The sequence below is a fragment of the Mustelus asterias genome, chromosome 3 (genome assembly GCF_964213995.1).
Source record: "Mustelus asterias chromosome 3, sMusAst1.hap1.1, whole genome shotgun sequence".
Taxonomy (NCBI): domain Eukaryota; kingdom Metazoa; phylum Chordata; class Chondrichthyes; order Carcharhiniformes; family Triakidae; genus Mustelus; species Mustelus asterias.
In genome coordinates, this window is record NC_135803.1 from 146,827,258 (window position 1) to 146,838,568 (window position 11,311).

At 40.6% G+C, this 11,311-nt stretch overlaps 1 protein-coding gene across 6 annotated transcripts in view; it reads right to left on the reverse strand.

Moving 5' to 3' along the window:
• LOC144491703 (RNA-binding protein 5-like) overlaps window positions 1-10,800 on the reverse strand; it is a 35,996-nt gene extending 25,196 nt beyond the window's left edge. For all 6 annotated transcript variants that reach the window (XM_078209902.1, XM_078209899.1, XM_078209903.1 and 3 more), the window contains exons 1-5: window positions 10,681-10,800; window positions 6,741-6,815; window positions 5,320-5,533; window positions 2,909-3,064; window positions 1,529-1,601 (exon numbers count right to left, since the gene is read on the reverse strand). In XM_078209902.1, the coding sequence (XP_078066028.1) occupies window positions 1,529-1,601; window positions 2,909-3,064; window positions 5,320-5,533; window positions 6,741-6,766 (469 nt within the window). In that variant the 5' untranslated portion in view covers window positions 6,767-6,815; window positions 10,681-10,800. The remainder of the gene's footprint in view (window positions 1-1,528; window positions 1,602-2,908; window positions 3,065-5,319; window positions 5,534-6,740; window positions 6,816-10,680) is intronic.
• Window positions 10,801-11,311: the final 511 nt, after the last annotated feature.

Below are 11,311 nucleotides of genomic sequence, written 5' to 3' on the forward strand. Positions count from 1 at the left end.
ATTCCCAATTTTTTCCTCCTGTATGCCAGCAAGTTGCATGATCATTAACACGGCATAAATGGCTGCATTATCACTCCCGCTACATCCTAAATTTAATTAAGATTCACCAGTAAATGGAAAAACTGGCTTCAAAATTCATGTTGAATTTAATTCCACATTGTGCATGCTTGGGTAGCTTACAAGTATCTCTTCTACAAAATCTATAACCAATGGAGATCATTAGGATCTTGGCCGAATGCCAGTCCTAGGAACTAGTGAAGACTACAGACCTGCACCATCACCAAGACTATTAACCACTTTGTTGATATAGTCTGAGCGCACCCCTGCCTCAGTTCATCTTCTGCTGAAAAGCTCACCCAGACCTTACTGGACTATTCCAGTACACTCCTTGCCAGCCTGACAGCAGTAAACCGTAGGTCATTCTAAAAGGCTCCTGCCTCACCTGTCACCCTTGCACTCAATGAACTACGTTGGCTTCTGGTTAAACAATGCACGTATTTTAAATTTTTCATCATCGCTTCAAAGCTATTCCATGGCTTTGCCCTTGCCCACCTTGCATACCATCGGTGGCTGTGCCTTCAACTACCTTAGTCCTAAGCTGAATTTCTTTGTCTTTTCTCCTCAAAGATTCTTTAAAATCTACCTCTATTACAAGCTTTTGGTTATCTGCCTGACAAACACCTCGTGTTCAGTATTTTGTAGCACTCCAGTGAAAGGCCTTGAAATTTTTTATGTTAAAAGGTACTACATAAACACAAGTAGTTATTGCTCGAATAACAATCCTGATGCTAACTAAAAAAAGGCATGCAGAGAAATAACAAACACCTTACCTCAGAGCCTATTACTAGACTCATGGGAATACAGAACACAAACTAATAATAAAGCTTTGTTTATTTTGGAGTAGGTTGCACTCTGTACAGAAACGTAATATGAAACAATGTTTTTGAAGCGAATTGCTGTGGTCAACAGGTTCAAGTTGACAATACTTCCATGAAATGGAAGCTCAATTTTTAATAGTTGACAAGATATAGAATTACATTAAAAGGGCCCAATCACGTAAGAAATAGAAAGATTGAATAAGTTCAGAAGGAAAAAAATATTGGCAACCAAGAGCTACCAAGTCTCAGCATTCAAGAAGCAAATAAAAACTTTCCTAACATTCTCCAAAAGGATTGCCTCATCCGCTGTAATCCCATCAATGCTAGTGAAGAGGTGGTTTTGGCAATCTGAGTGCTTCCAGGGTCGGCATGTGGCGCATGGAATAATTTAACAAATTTGCTTTAGGAATACAAATGTAACTTTTCAAAGTTTTTGTTCAAGAGTTCTCTTGTTGGGCAATCTACTAATACCACGCAAATCTCTGCAATTTATCCATTGCAGATTAAAGCAACTTCATTTTTAACTGGTTAATACAATCACATGTACCTCAGCCATAGCAAAGGTCAGTGAGTTGTCTTTCCGGAATTTGAAAGAGGAAATGGGATATTTTTTTCTCCGAAAACACCTGCAAGAGCAGCCAAAATCTCACCTGATACTTTACACTTCATCACTCGCACGTCTTTGGGCTGAAATTCATCACTGTCCTGAAATATTTCAAGAATCTGAAAGGAAATTTTAAAATACATTGCATTATTCTCCTTGGGACTTTACCCAACAGCACGTAATTGAAAATATTTGTATTATTACTAGTCATTGGAAAGTAGCTCTGACATACAAATATAGGAAAATGCAAGGTTCAATTGCTGCACTGTTTCAGGGTGGTTGGGTGACATGGCTTTAGTGACATGGCTGGACATCAGAAGACAGGATCAACTGTGACACCTTCGAGGCTAAATAATCAACTGGCATTTATCACAGCTTTTATATGACTTTGAACAGACACTGGAATGCAACTAGTGAACTCAACAAGAAATCATTACCTTTGAGGGAATTAAATTTGAGAAGAAACGGTGCTTTGGACTGTAAATAGCAAGTAAGCTGCAACTTGCAAGGCAGTCAGAACCTGGCCCCACTCCACAGCATGCCAATCCACTGTACAAAACAATGTATAGCTCAGCAACGACAAAGGCACCAAGGATGGCTGCTCTTAGTGGGTGCAGCAAAAAGCAGTTTGTTCAGTTTTAGGTAAGATTGAGCTTTCTTCACCTCGATCATACACAATCAGAAATGCTCGATATTTGAAAGTTCCATTTCCCCACAGATTCTAGTAAGAAAGTCTATGCTCAGAAAACCAGGAAGAAATTGCGCTTAAAACTACCAACTTATTTTGTACATTTACAAATAGAAAGCATAACCATTGGTGAATGCATTCTATCCTTTGTAAATGTTCCATCCTACAATTATATACACTGTATTGCTGCATTTGTATCAGTAATAGGGGGATGTTAGTAATAGTAGGAAAACAAAAGACAGAATGGAAGAATACAGGTTGAGAGAGCCAAGAGCATCATCTGTTCAGAATGAGCAAGCTGGATCTTTGTTGGTTCCTTCAAAAGTAGTTCATTTAAAAGACTGCAGTTTGTTAATACAACAAATGTTAACTTAGGACAAGCAACAGGCTACCACAATCTGTAGGTATGAACTGCAAAGTTTTTCCACAAAAGTCCTGTAAAATGCCACACTTTGCATTACAGCAAGGCTATAATTTGCCATGCGCTTGAAAATATTGTATTTTGTTCTGCTCTCTTTCCCCCATAGCTTGCAACAGAACACTGCCTGCTGCCATGTACTCAAATAAAGCAAAAATACAAATGAATAGTTTGCGCAGTGTGGATACTTGTGGCGACTCATTCGCTACCTTTGTGCTGCAAATTAAATTGCTTGCTGTATGACCATTTTGCACAAAATTAATTCCTGGAATTCCAATAAACACAAATGTATATGGAAATGTCATTAAACATATACACACATCCTCTCTGGTTGTTGACGGCAGAAGACCTCTCAACATGATCGTTTTGTTTTCCCTCTCTTCAGTTCCATCATTTCTATAATCGTGGTCCTTGTAGTCGCCGTCATAGTACTGGCTTCCCTCGGATCTTTCATATCTGCTGTCATCTTCACAATTCTGGAGGCAGAGACATTTTTGCTCATTGTATAAAAGTTCCATTCTCACTTCAAATAAGTACATCTTACTCTATCAACATTTAGATGCATTAAAAAAATCTGAGGTAAGCAGGTCAATATCGTCTTAGGTATATTGTGATTTGAAAAAACTTAGTGCATATCAGTACCACTATAGTAAGCCTACCTACATCAACCGATTAAAGCTGGAGTTAAATGGGTGACACACACGGGAGTGATTAAGAGGTATCTCAGGAGTTTAGCAGATGCTGAAAACGATTGCATGAAAACACAAACTATTGGTAATTGCCACCTGAACCCAATTAGATCATGGCCTTGAAATCTCTGGGATTCCAGGGCCAGACATATTTCTTTTGCCAACCTGTTAGGACAGGTACCATCACTTGCTGCCACCGCATTCCGTAAATGAGACAGTGTCAATTAAAATGAGGCATTAAAATGGTCATACAAATCCGATTACTATCAAGCATCAGTTTTTAAACTCCTGAATCAAAGAAGTAAATATAACTTGATTTAAAAAATCTTCAAAATGAGTGACATCAGATTGAACAGCATATCTCTGGATCCAGTGTGCTGTAGGCCAACCAAGAATCAACTGCAAAATGAAGGAATAAAATAATTCACAAACCAACCAGTAAATAGGCAGCACAGTGGTTACCACTGCTGCCTTTCAACACCGGGGACCCGGGTTCAATTCCCGGCTTGGGTCATTGTCTGTGCAGAGTCTGCATGTTCTCCTCGTGTCTGTGTGGGTTTCCTCCGGGTATTCAGGTTTCCTCCCACAGTACGAAAGACATGCTGGTTGGGTGCATTGGCCATGCTAAAGTCTCTCTCAGTGTCGGCGTCGGAGTGAGGCAACTAGGGGATTTTCACAGTAACTTCACTGCAGTGTTAATATAAGCCTGCTTGCGACATTAATAAATAAACTTTTAAACTTTAAGGATGAGGGGACTAAATACAGCAACCATGTTCCCTTTCATCCATGACTGATAAAAAAGACTGATTTCTACTTAAAAGCTCAATATTTTAAAATGCCAGATACCATATTGGTGGTCCAGTAATACGCCCACAAAGCTTTAAATTCCTGTCACAGGGAGGCACTGGGTAAAACTCAAACTACTACATATGGAACAGCTGATCAAAAAAAAGCTGAAAATATTATGGTTGCTGCCAATTAAGAAGCGGCCCCCTCTGAATCAAAACAAAGGGATCATTAATAGAATCCAACAAAATCTATTCACCAATAACTGCTCACAGGTACTCAACGTATGTTCAATCAGAAACACAGAGGTACGGGTGCAAGAGGTGACTGCAGCTGATTCTGGGTTAAAGGCAGCATTCAGCACAGCAGCAACAAATCCCAGCAAAACAGGTGTCAACGTGGGTCAAATCTTGCAGTGGCCAGCATAAGGAACACAAATAGATAGATGGCTGGCTGCCAGACGTCGTCAATGCAGTTACAGATTGCCACTGGAGTTCCTCTCAGATATTGAAACATTTCACCAATGACCTCTCCAGCTGTTATAAGACCAGGAGTGCCTGGGAGATGGTGGCATAGTGGTAATGTCCCTGGACTGCTAATCCAGAAACCTAGGCAAATGCTTTGAATCATAGAATGCTCTGGGGACATGGTTTCAAAACCTTAAATTAATTAATAAACCTGGATTACATATTTAAACTCAGTAATCGTGACCATGAAACTACCATTGATCGTCATAAAAACCCACCTAGACTTTAGGAAATCTGCCTTCCTTACTTACGATACATGTGATTGCAAATACAGCAATGTGATTTGACTCTTAGCTGCCCTCTGAAATGGCATATCAAACCACTCTGTTCAAGGGCAATTGGGGAAGGGCAACAAATGCTGCCCTTGCCAGGTTACACGCTCATTCCATATAAACATTGCTGATGATTCCAGTGTTCAGTTTTACTCAACTCCTCTTACAACAGCTGTTCAATGTAAGATTGCAGCAGTACTTGGGCAAGAGAGTTATGCTGATATTCTTAGTCAGGGGCTAAAATTCAGATATTGACCACCTCAGTCAAGGGAAGGCTTCCTCAACCGCTGGGTATGAACACTGAAGGCCAAGTTCCTACCCCAAAGTGATATTAACTGCTGCATTGACATGGATACAGGGATAGACTTTCTACATTCACTTTGTGGGCGACACAATCGAAAACAGAAGCATCTGGAACAACTCCAATTACTATTTCAGGAGATGCAGGATTGCATACCTCAGAATTCTCATAGTTCCTGTAGTCTTGATAGCGGTCATTATTCCGATAATCACTGCGGCGTCTATCACGTTCGTAGTCCCTATTGTGATTCGGTGGAGCACGATAATCAACATCCTTATAGTCATAGTCACGTCTGTTTCTTGACTCTCTATGCTCATCTCTGTTCCATTCAGAGCCATAACGGCCGCTCCGCTCACTTCGACTAGTTTCACTGCAAGAATTAGCATTAAAATCATTAGTTTGGCAGAAAATTATTTGAGCAAAAGTGCCTAGATAGACCGGTGATGGAATTCTAGGCCCCACGTAACCCTCATTATTCCTCATAAACATCCAATCAACTCTCTAAAGTACTGCAAAAATAGTTCAAGACAAACACAGCTGTACATTACTGAGAGATCAGGGGCTTCCCCAGTGGCACAGCTAGCTTAATTAGAGAGAGATTGAGCCAAATTGCCAAGAAAAGCCCCAGGTTCAAACTCCGCCCTGTGCTGTTAGCCGACTTTAGTTGTAGTGGAGGTGAAATAAAGTCAACTGATCTTGTCACTCTGTGGTCTGCCAGGAACCAAAGCTGAGGAGAGTTCTGTATTGCAACAAATGGCCTGTTACCAGAAACAGTGTGGGACACCTGTGTCCTGGTCACCATGACTGAGCGCTACATGAGTTGGTGCACTGGTCACAACTTCAGCCACCAAAAAATGTTTTCTTTTAAATACAGGATTTGCATTTTGATTGCTTCAAGCAAACGTGAACCCCTCCAAGAATGATATAATTAAGAAAAACGAACTTATCTTGCAATTACATCATTTCTAGTACTTATTCTGGCACCATACTTATTTTAAAAATTGAAATAAATAATCAGCTAACAAAAACTAAAAGAATCATTTAAAATTTAAATTGTGCAATAATCCTTTATGGGATTAAATCTCTTAAAAGGGGATTGTTCACTTAAACACCTGCCAATTTTGACTGCAACTGCTGGGACTAAATTAATAAAGTAATTTAGCACTAAGCAGCAAAATAACCAGAAAAGGATAATTATGCACCATACCAAAACTCTAGATGCATTACTAATGAGGCCTGTGAGGGGAAGCATTGTAGTAACACCCTCCATCTCCAAATTCAGGATAGATTAGCAAGCATAATGGCACAATAACCATAGAACTATAAAACAAACTGCATATTTTTCTCCTCCAGTCCACAATGATTCTAAGTATTTTCCAAGTGGAGAGCTAAAGGTTTTAAAGATGGGTTATTTGATGTTTTAACAGCTTTGTTATAAGGGTAAGCAAGTCCTTTCTTTCTCAAAATTATGCAACACCCAGCTTCAAAACTGCCATCACCCATTCAGACTAGGGGTCAGGGATGGGCAGAAGGAAACATGATATGGAAATAACTTAATAGAATTTAAAAATCCTTACCGTTTATCATATTTATCATAGCCCATTGTTATTGATGGATGCGAACTCAACTCTTCCAAAGTTAAGAGGAGCAATCTAAAGCGGGGGAAAAAATCCAAACTCATGAGCATGGAAATAAATTAAGCAGAAAAACTACATTTCCTTGCAATGTACAGCCATGCAGCTATTCCCCCCCCCCCCCCCCTTCTCCAAAAAAAACAATTGGAACACCTTTCACAACACCATATGTCGCTAATTGGCAAAACCCTTTGTTCATTGTTGCAAAATAAATTCAGCAAACCTCAGGCACAAAAAGAACCCCAAGCCCCATAAGATGGAGAGATACAACATCAGTCACAAATGTCCAAAAGGAAACCTCAAATTCAGATCCTGGGCTAATTACCTCTCGAGTACAATGCCAGTAGAATCTTAATTTGATTATTGCCCTAAAAAGGGAATGACCATTAGTTGCCATTAGCTATGCACTTTTGTATCAAATGTTTGTGGCCCATAATCATCAATTTAACAGTATCTAACAACTGGTCCACCTCTTAACAGCTACAAATTTAGGATTTCTATGTAAAAAACCTGGAGTTTGTCTAAGGGTTTATCATGTAAAAATGATTTGTGTGACCTAATGAGATTCTGCAGCACACAAGGAAGAATATCTGCTAGAAGTCTTTACTCTCTAATTTGAACCAGACATTATTTTCAAAAAAACATTCCGTAACTCATTAGGACATTGAGATTAATTGAATGAAATGATGCAGGTTTAGCCTTGTCACCTGCCTCTTTCACTTCCCACAGTAAGTGTCAAACATTCGCCACTATATAGAAGCATCAAATAAAGATGTCAGCCATTGTCCACTCCCATGTAACCATTTAGAACCACTGAATCTCTGCAGTGCAGAAGGAGGCCATTCAGCCCATCAAGTCTGCACTGACTCCCCAAAGGATATTCTTTCCCAGGCCTCAGTTCTTTCAGTTGAAGCTCCAATAGCTACATGACATCATCCAGTAGATTCAAAACAAACCCCAGTGTATTCAAATTAAAATTATTTTATAGCACATCCAGTAGTGAGCAATGCATATTTGCAAAAGTTTTGTTCTTTAATCCCCATTATTTAATATCGAAAACTATGTTTTTAAGTACTGGTCAGACTCCCTTGGCTTTGCACTCTGAGTTAAAAGCATGTGCCTTCAGGTGAAACAAGGTAAGAAGCCAAGGAACAACTGGGCAAGATCACAGAGGCATAATTCAGACACCAGTTAGTCATTTTACACTTTCATTACAATCCCAACATTTATACCCGATGGAAACTTCCTGTACTGTAATTACAGCTCCCCAACAGGAGCGTCACTGCAGTGCTTCAACCAAGGACAGGTGTTATTACTGTACAACAATCTTTTGCAGTTTCCATTATCAATATGAGCACAGGAATTTACACTGCAGGAAGTACACGCAGACATATTTCCTTCAGCCCTGATTTCCTCTTGATCTCAGGCACAATCCAAATTAACTAAAATTCCTTGCACACGATTTACTTCCCAAATTTTGCTTCCAGGTCATTCATAGCATTACCAAGATATTTGTTTCTAACATCCTGCTTGTTTACCATGCTTTTGCATATAACAGAAATTGAATCAGACTGTACCCTAGCTTGGTGTTAACTAATATGTTCATTAAGAACCCTCAGTACTTAAACACTGTTATATAGCAAACATAATCTGCGCCCATATTGTAGATATTGTTCTAAGTAGTCTGCAGAGTTCAACAATAACCAGTTGTGAGAATTTAGTATAGAGGTGTGGCACGTTTGTGATGGAAAATTTCACATTTCAGACATCAGACACCAAGACTGGGCGATGGGGGGAGTGGAGGTGTTGAGGGATTGGGACATCCAGGGTGAAAATGAGACAGTCAGGGACAGCAAGGTGGAAACAGGAAGTGATTCAGGGAATTGAGTCATGGACGAAGATAAGGAAAGACTGAGGAGAAGAAATAGAATTGAGACACGAAGAAACATGTTCAGTGGGACAGAAACTGGCCAAAACAACGGGTCAACCAGCAGTCTTGTTTATGAATTTCGGGCAAAAAGAAGAAGCAGGCTGTTTGGGTCCATGAGGTTGGGGGTCATGAAAGGAAAGTCTCCAGAAGGGAATGATGTCAGTTATGTTTGATAGTGGAGTCAAGATCCAGAGGAAGCCTCGGCGAGATGGCTTCTGTTAAGTAGAGCTCAATACACCAGGCAAGAGGAACAGCACTATCTTTGTCAGCAGATTTAAAGATGATGTTAGGGTTGGATTGAGAGAACAGAGTAAGGCAAATTCAGAGGGAGACAGGTTAGAGGGCAGCAGAGAAATTATGATGGCCAATGTCATTCCAGCAGTTCTCAATAATACCCGAAAAGGATAACAGGCCAATGGGAAGGGTCTAGGTGGAATGAGAATTTTGAAGATGGGTAGAAAGTTTCATTACATCCCAAGGTATGGTGAACTAATGGCTAAAGAAGTGGGCACGAAGGCAGAGGCAACAGAAAGTGACCTATAATCCTGCGTTTTCAGAAGGTATTTGATAAAGACGCTACAGAAGAGATTTTAGATAAGGACACATGTAATTGGGGTCAGCTAGCAGACTGAATGGAAGATGCCCAAAAATAGAAGCCTCTGAAATCTGAGATATGGTGAAACAATATGAAGGTGATTCTAATTTTAATACATAGGCAGATATAGGACTGCATAAAAATGCAGCATGATAAAGAGTCTGAGTGGGTGGCAAAATGGCAAATGAAATTCAATATAGTGAGGTGAAATAAGAAACTACACTCCTGGGAAAGTAAGCAAGTAGAAGGTGCATGAACAGAAAACTGGGATTACAAATAGCTATTAAACGGCTAAAAGTAGTTGCTATGGCCAATGAGCGCAAAATTGGAGGGATTATTTCTGGAGGAATTTCAAATGTGTAGTCTTGCTTAGGCTACACCCGGTGCATTATGCCAATCTCCACACCACAAAGGGTAGTAAAGTACTGGAGAAAGTGCAAAAGATTTTGCAGGATCTTACCAGAACTGAGGAAACAACTATTAGGGAGGTCAAGGAAAGCTGGACATCTTCCTCTTGAAAAAGAAACTAAAAGGAAACCAGGTGGAACTGGACAAAATTAAGAAGAGCTTCAACAGGGTGGATGTAAAGCCAGTTGCCATTTGTGGGCAAATCAAAATTAAGGCGCCATAAATCTATGCGCACTGGGGGGGGGGAATGAAAAATTCAGAAAGTTGAAGGAACATTAAACCCGGTGCCACGGAGTGACACTGATACACAGTTGGAAACCAAACCAAGAAAGACAGAAGACAAAATTTGCCAGAGGTCATTAGAGTGGGTGGAGGCGCATGGAGTATAAATTCCGGTGTCGACCAGTTCGCCTGATTCTGTGCTACAGTTTTGCAGGAACCCAGGACTGAAAAACTGAGCGAAGAGATCTCTTGATCATATCTAGGCGCAATAAAATTTAATAAAGCATTACACTTGAAGATATGGAAGCAAAAATAATGGACGCGAGACATTTTTTAAACGGAAAATGCGTATTACATAAAAACACAAAAGCTGCCAGCCATCTCAAAACACGCAAGGCAGAATCTGGAAAAAAAAAACAGGCTGCAGAATAATAAATTTGACTGTTTCAGAATATGCACAATATAAAAGTGTAATTTTAAACAATCCCCTCCCAGTGAATAAGAGTGGATTGTGATCTGAGCTATCTGGCTGAGATGCCTCTACACTATTGTAGGCTGCAAGATGGCAGTGCCCAGTGGCTGAGGCTTTATGTCTTGGCCGAAATTTTAATTGGCCCAACTGCCCGTCAAACACTCGCTTTTTCTGCGAAACTCTGTCCCACAGAAGCTTGGGGACACGGTCAGCGGCTGCCTGTCTTCAAAGGATCGCCACGATAGCTGAAACTTACCCAATTATTCGGAAGACTTTGCTCCCTCCCGCTTCGCCTCCCTTCGCAGCTAACAGCGACAAAATGGCGCCGGCTCCTCGTCCGATCGGAACCAAAGCCGCCGCGCTGCACGCCGGGAGAGGGAAGGTCCGCCCATTTCCTTCAATGGGAGGTGGACAGTGAGGGCGCTGCGCTGCACGCCGGGAAGAGGGCAAGTCTGCCTGCCTGCGGGTCACGAAGAAAATGGCTTCCTGTGGCAATTCTGTGTTTGAGGGAGAGAATTCTGCTCTTTGACAGTCTCATTTCATGCATTGAAAAGGTCCTCCATTGCTGCAGCAGATTTCTTCCTCAAAAGGGCTTTTGCCTCCACCACTATCTTCAAGCCCTTTTCCATACTTTAAGATCTTTTTTTTTACATCAATTGCTTTATTTATCCAGGCAAGGCCACACCTTGGCCAAGTTTAAGAAATCTGAATTGTTGCTGGGTGATCACTTCAAACATGCCAGCACTGCATAGACATTGTTGATAGGAAAAATCAATTATAGACAGAATGCATCTAGGTGTTGAAAAGAGTTTGGCCAGAAAAAGACTCCCACTGAGAAAATGAGGTGTTGCTTGGGTTATTCCCAAGCTTGCTTCAATTCCAAGCTT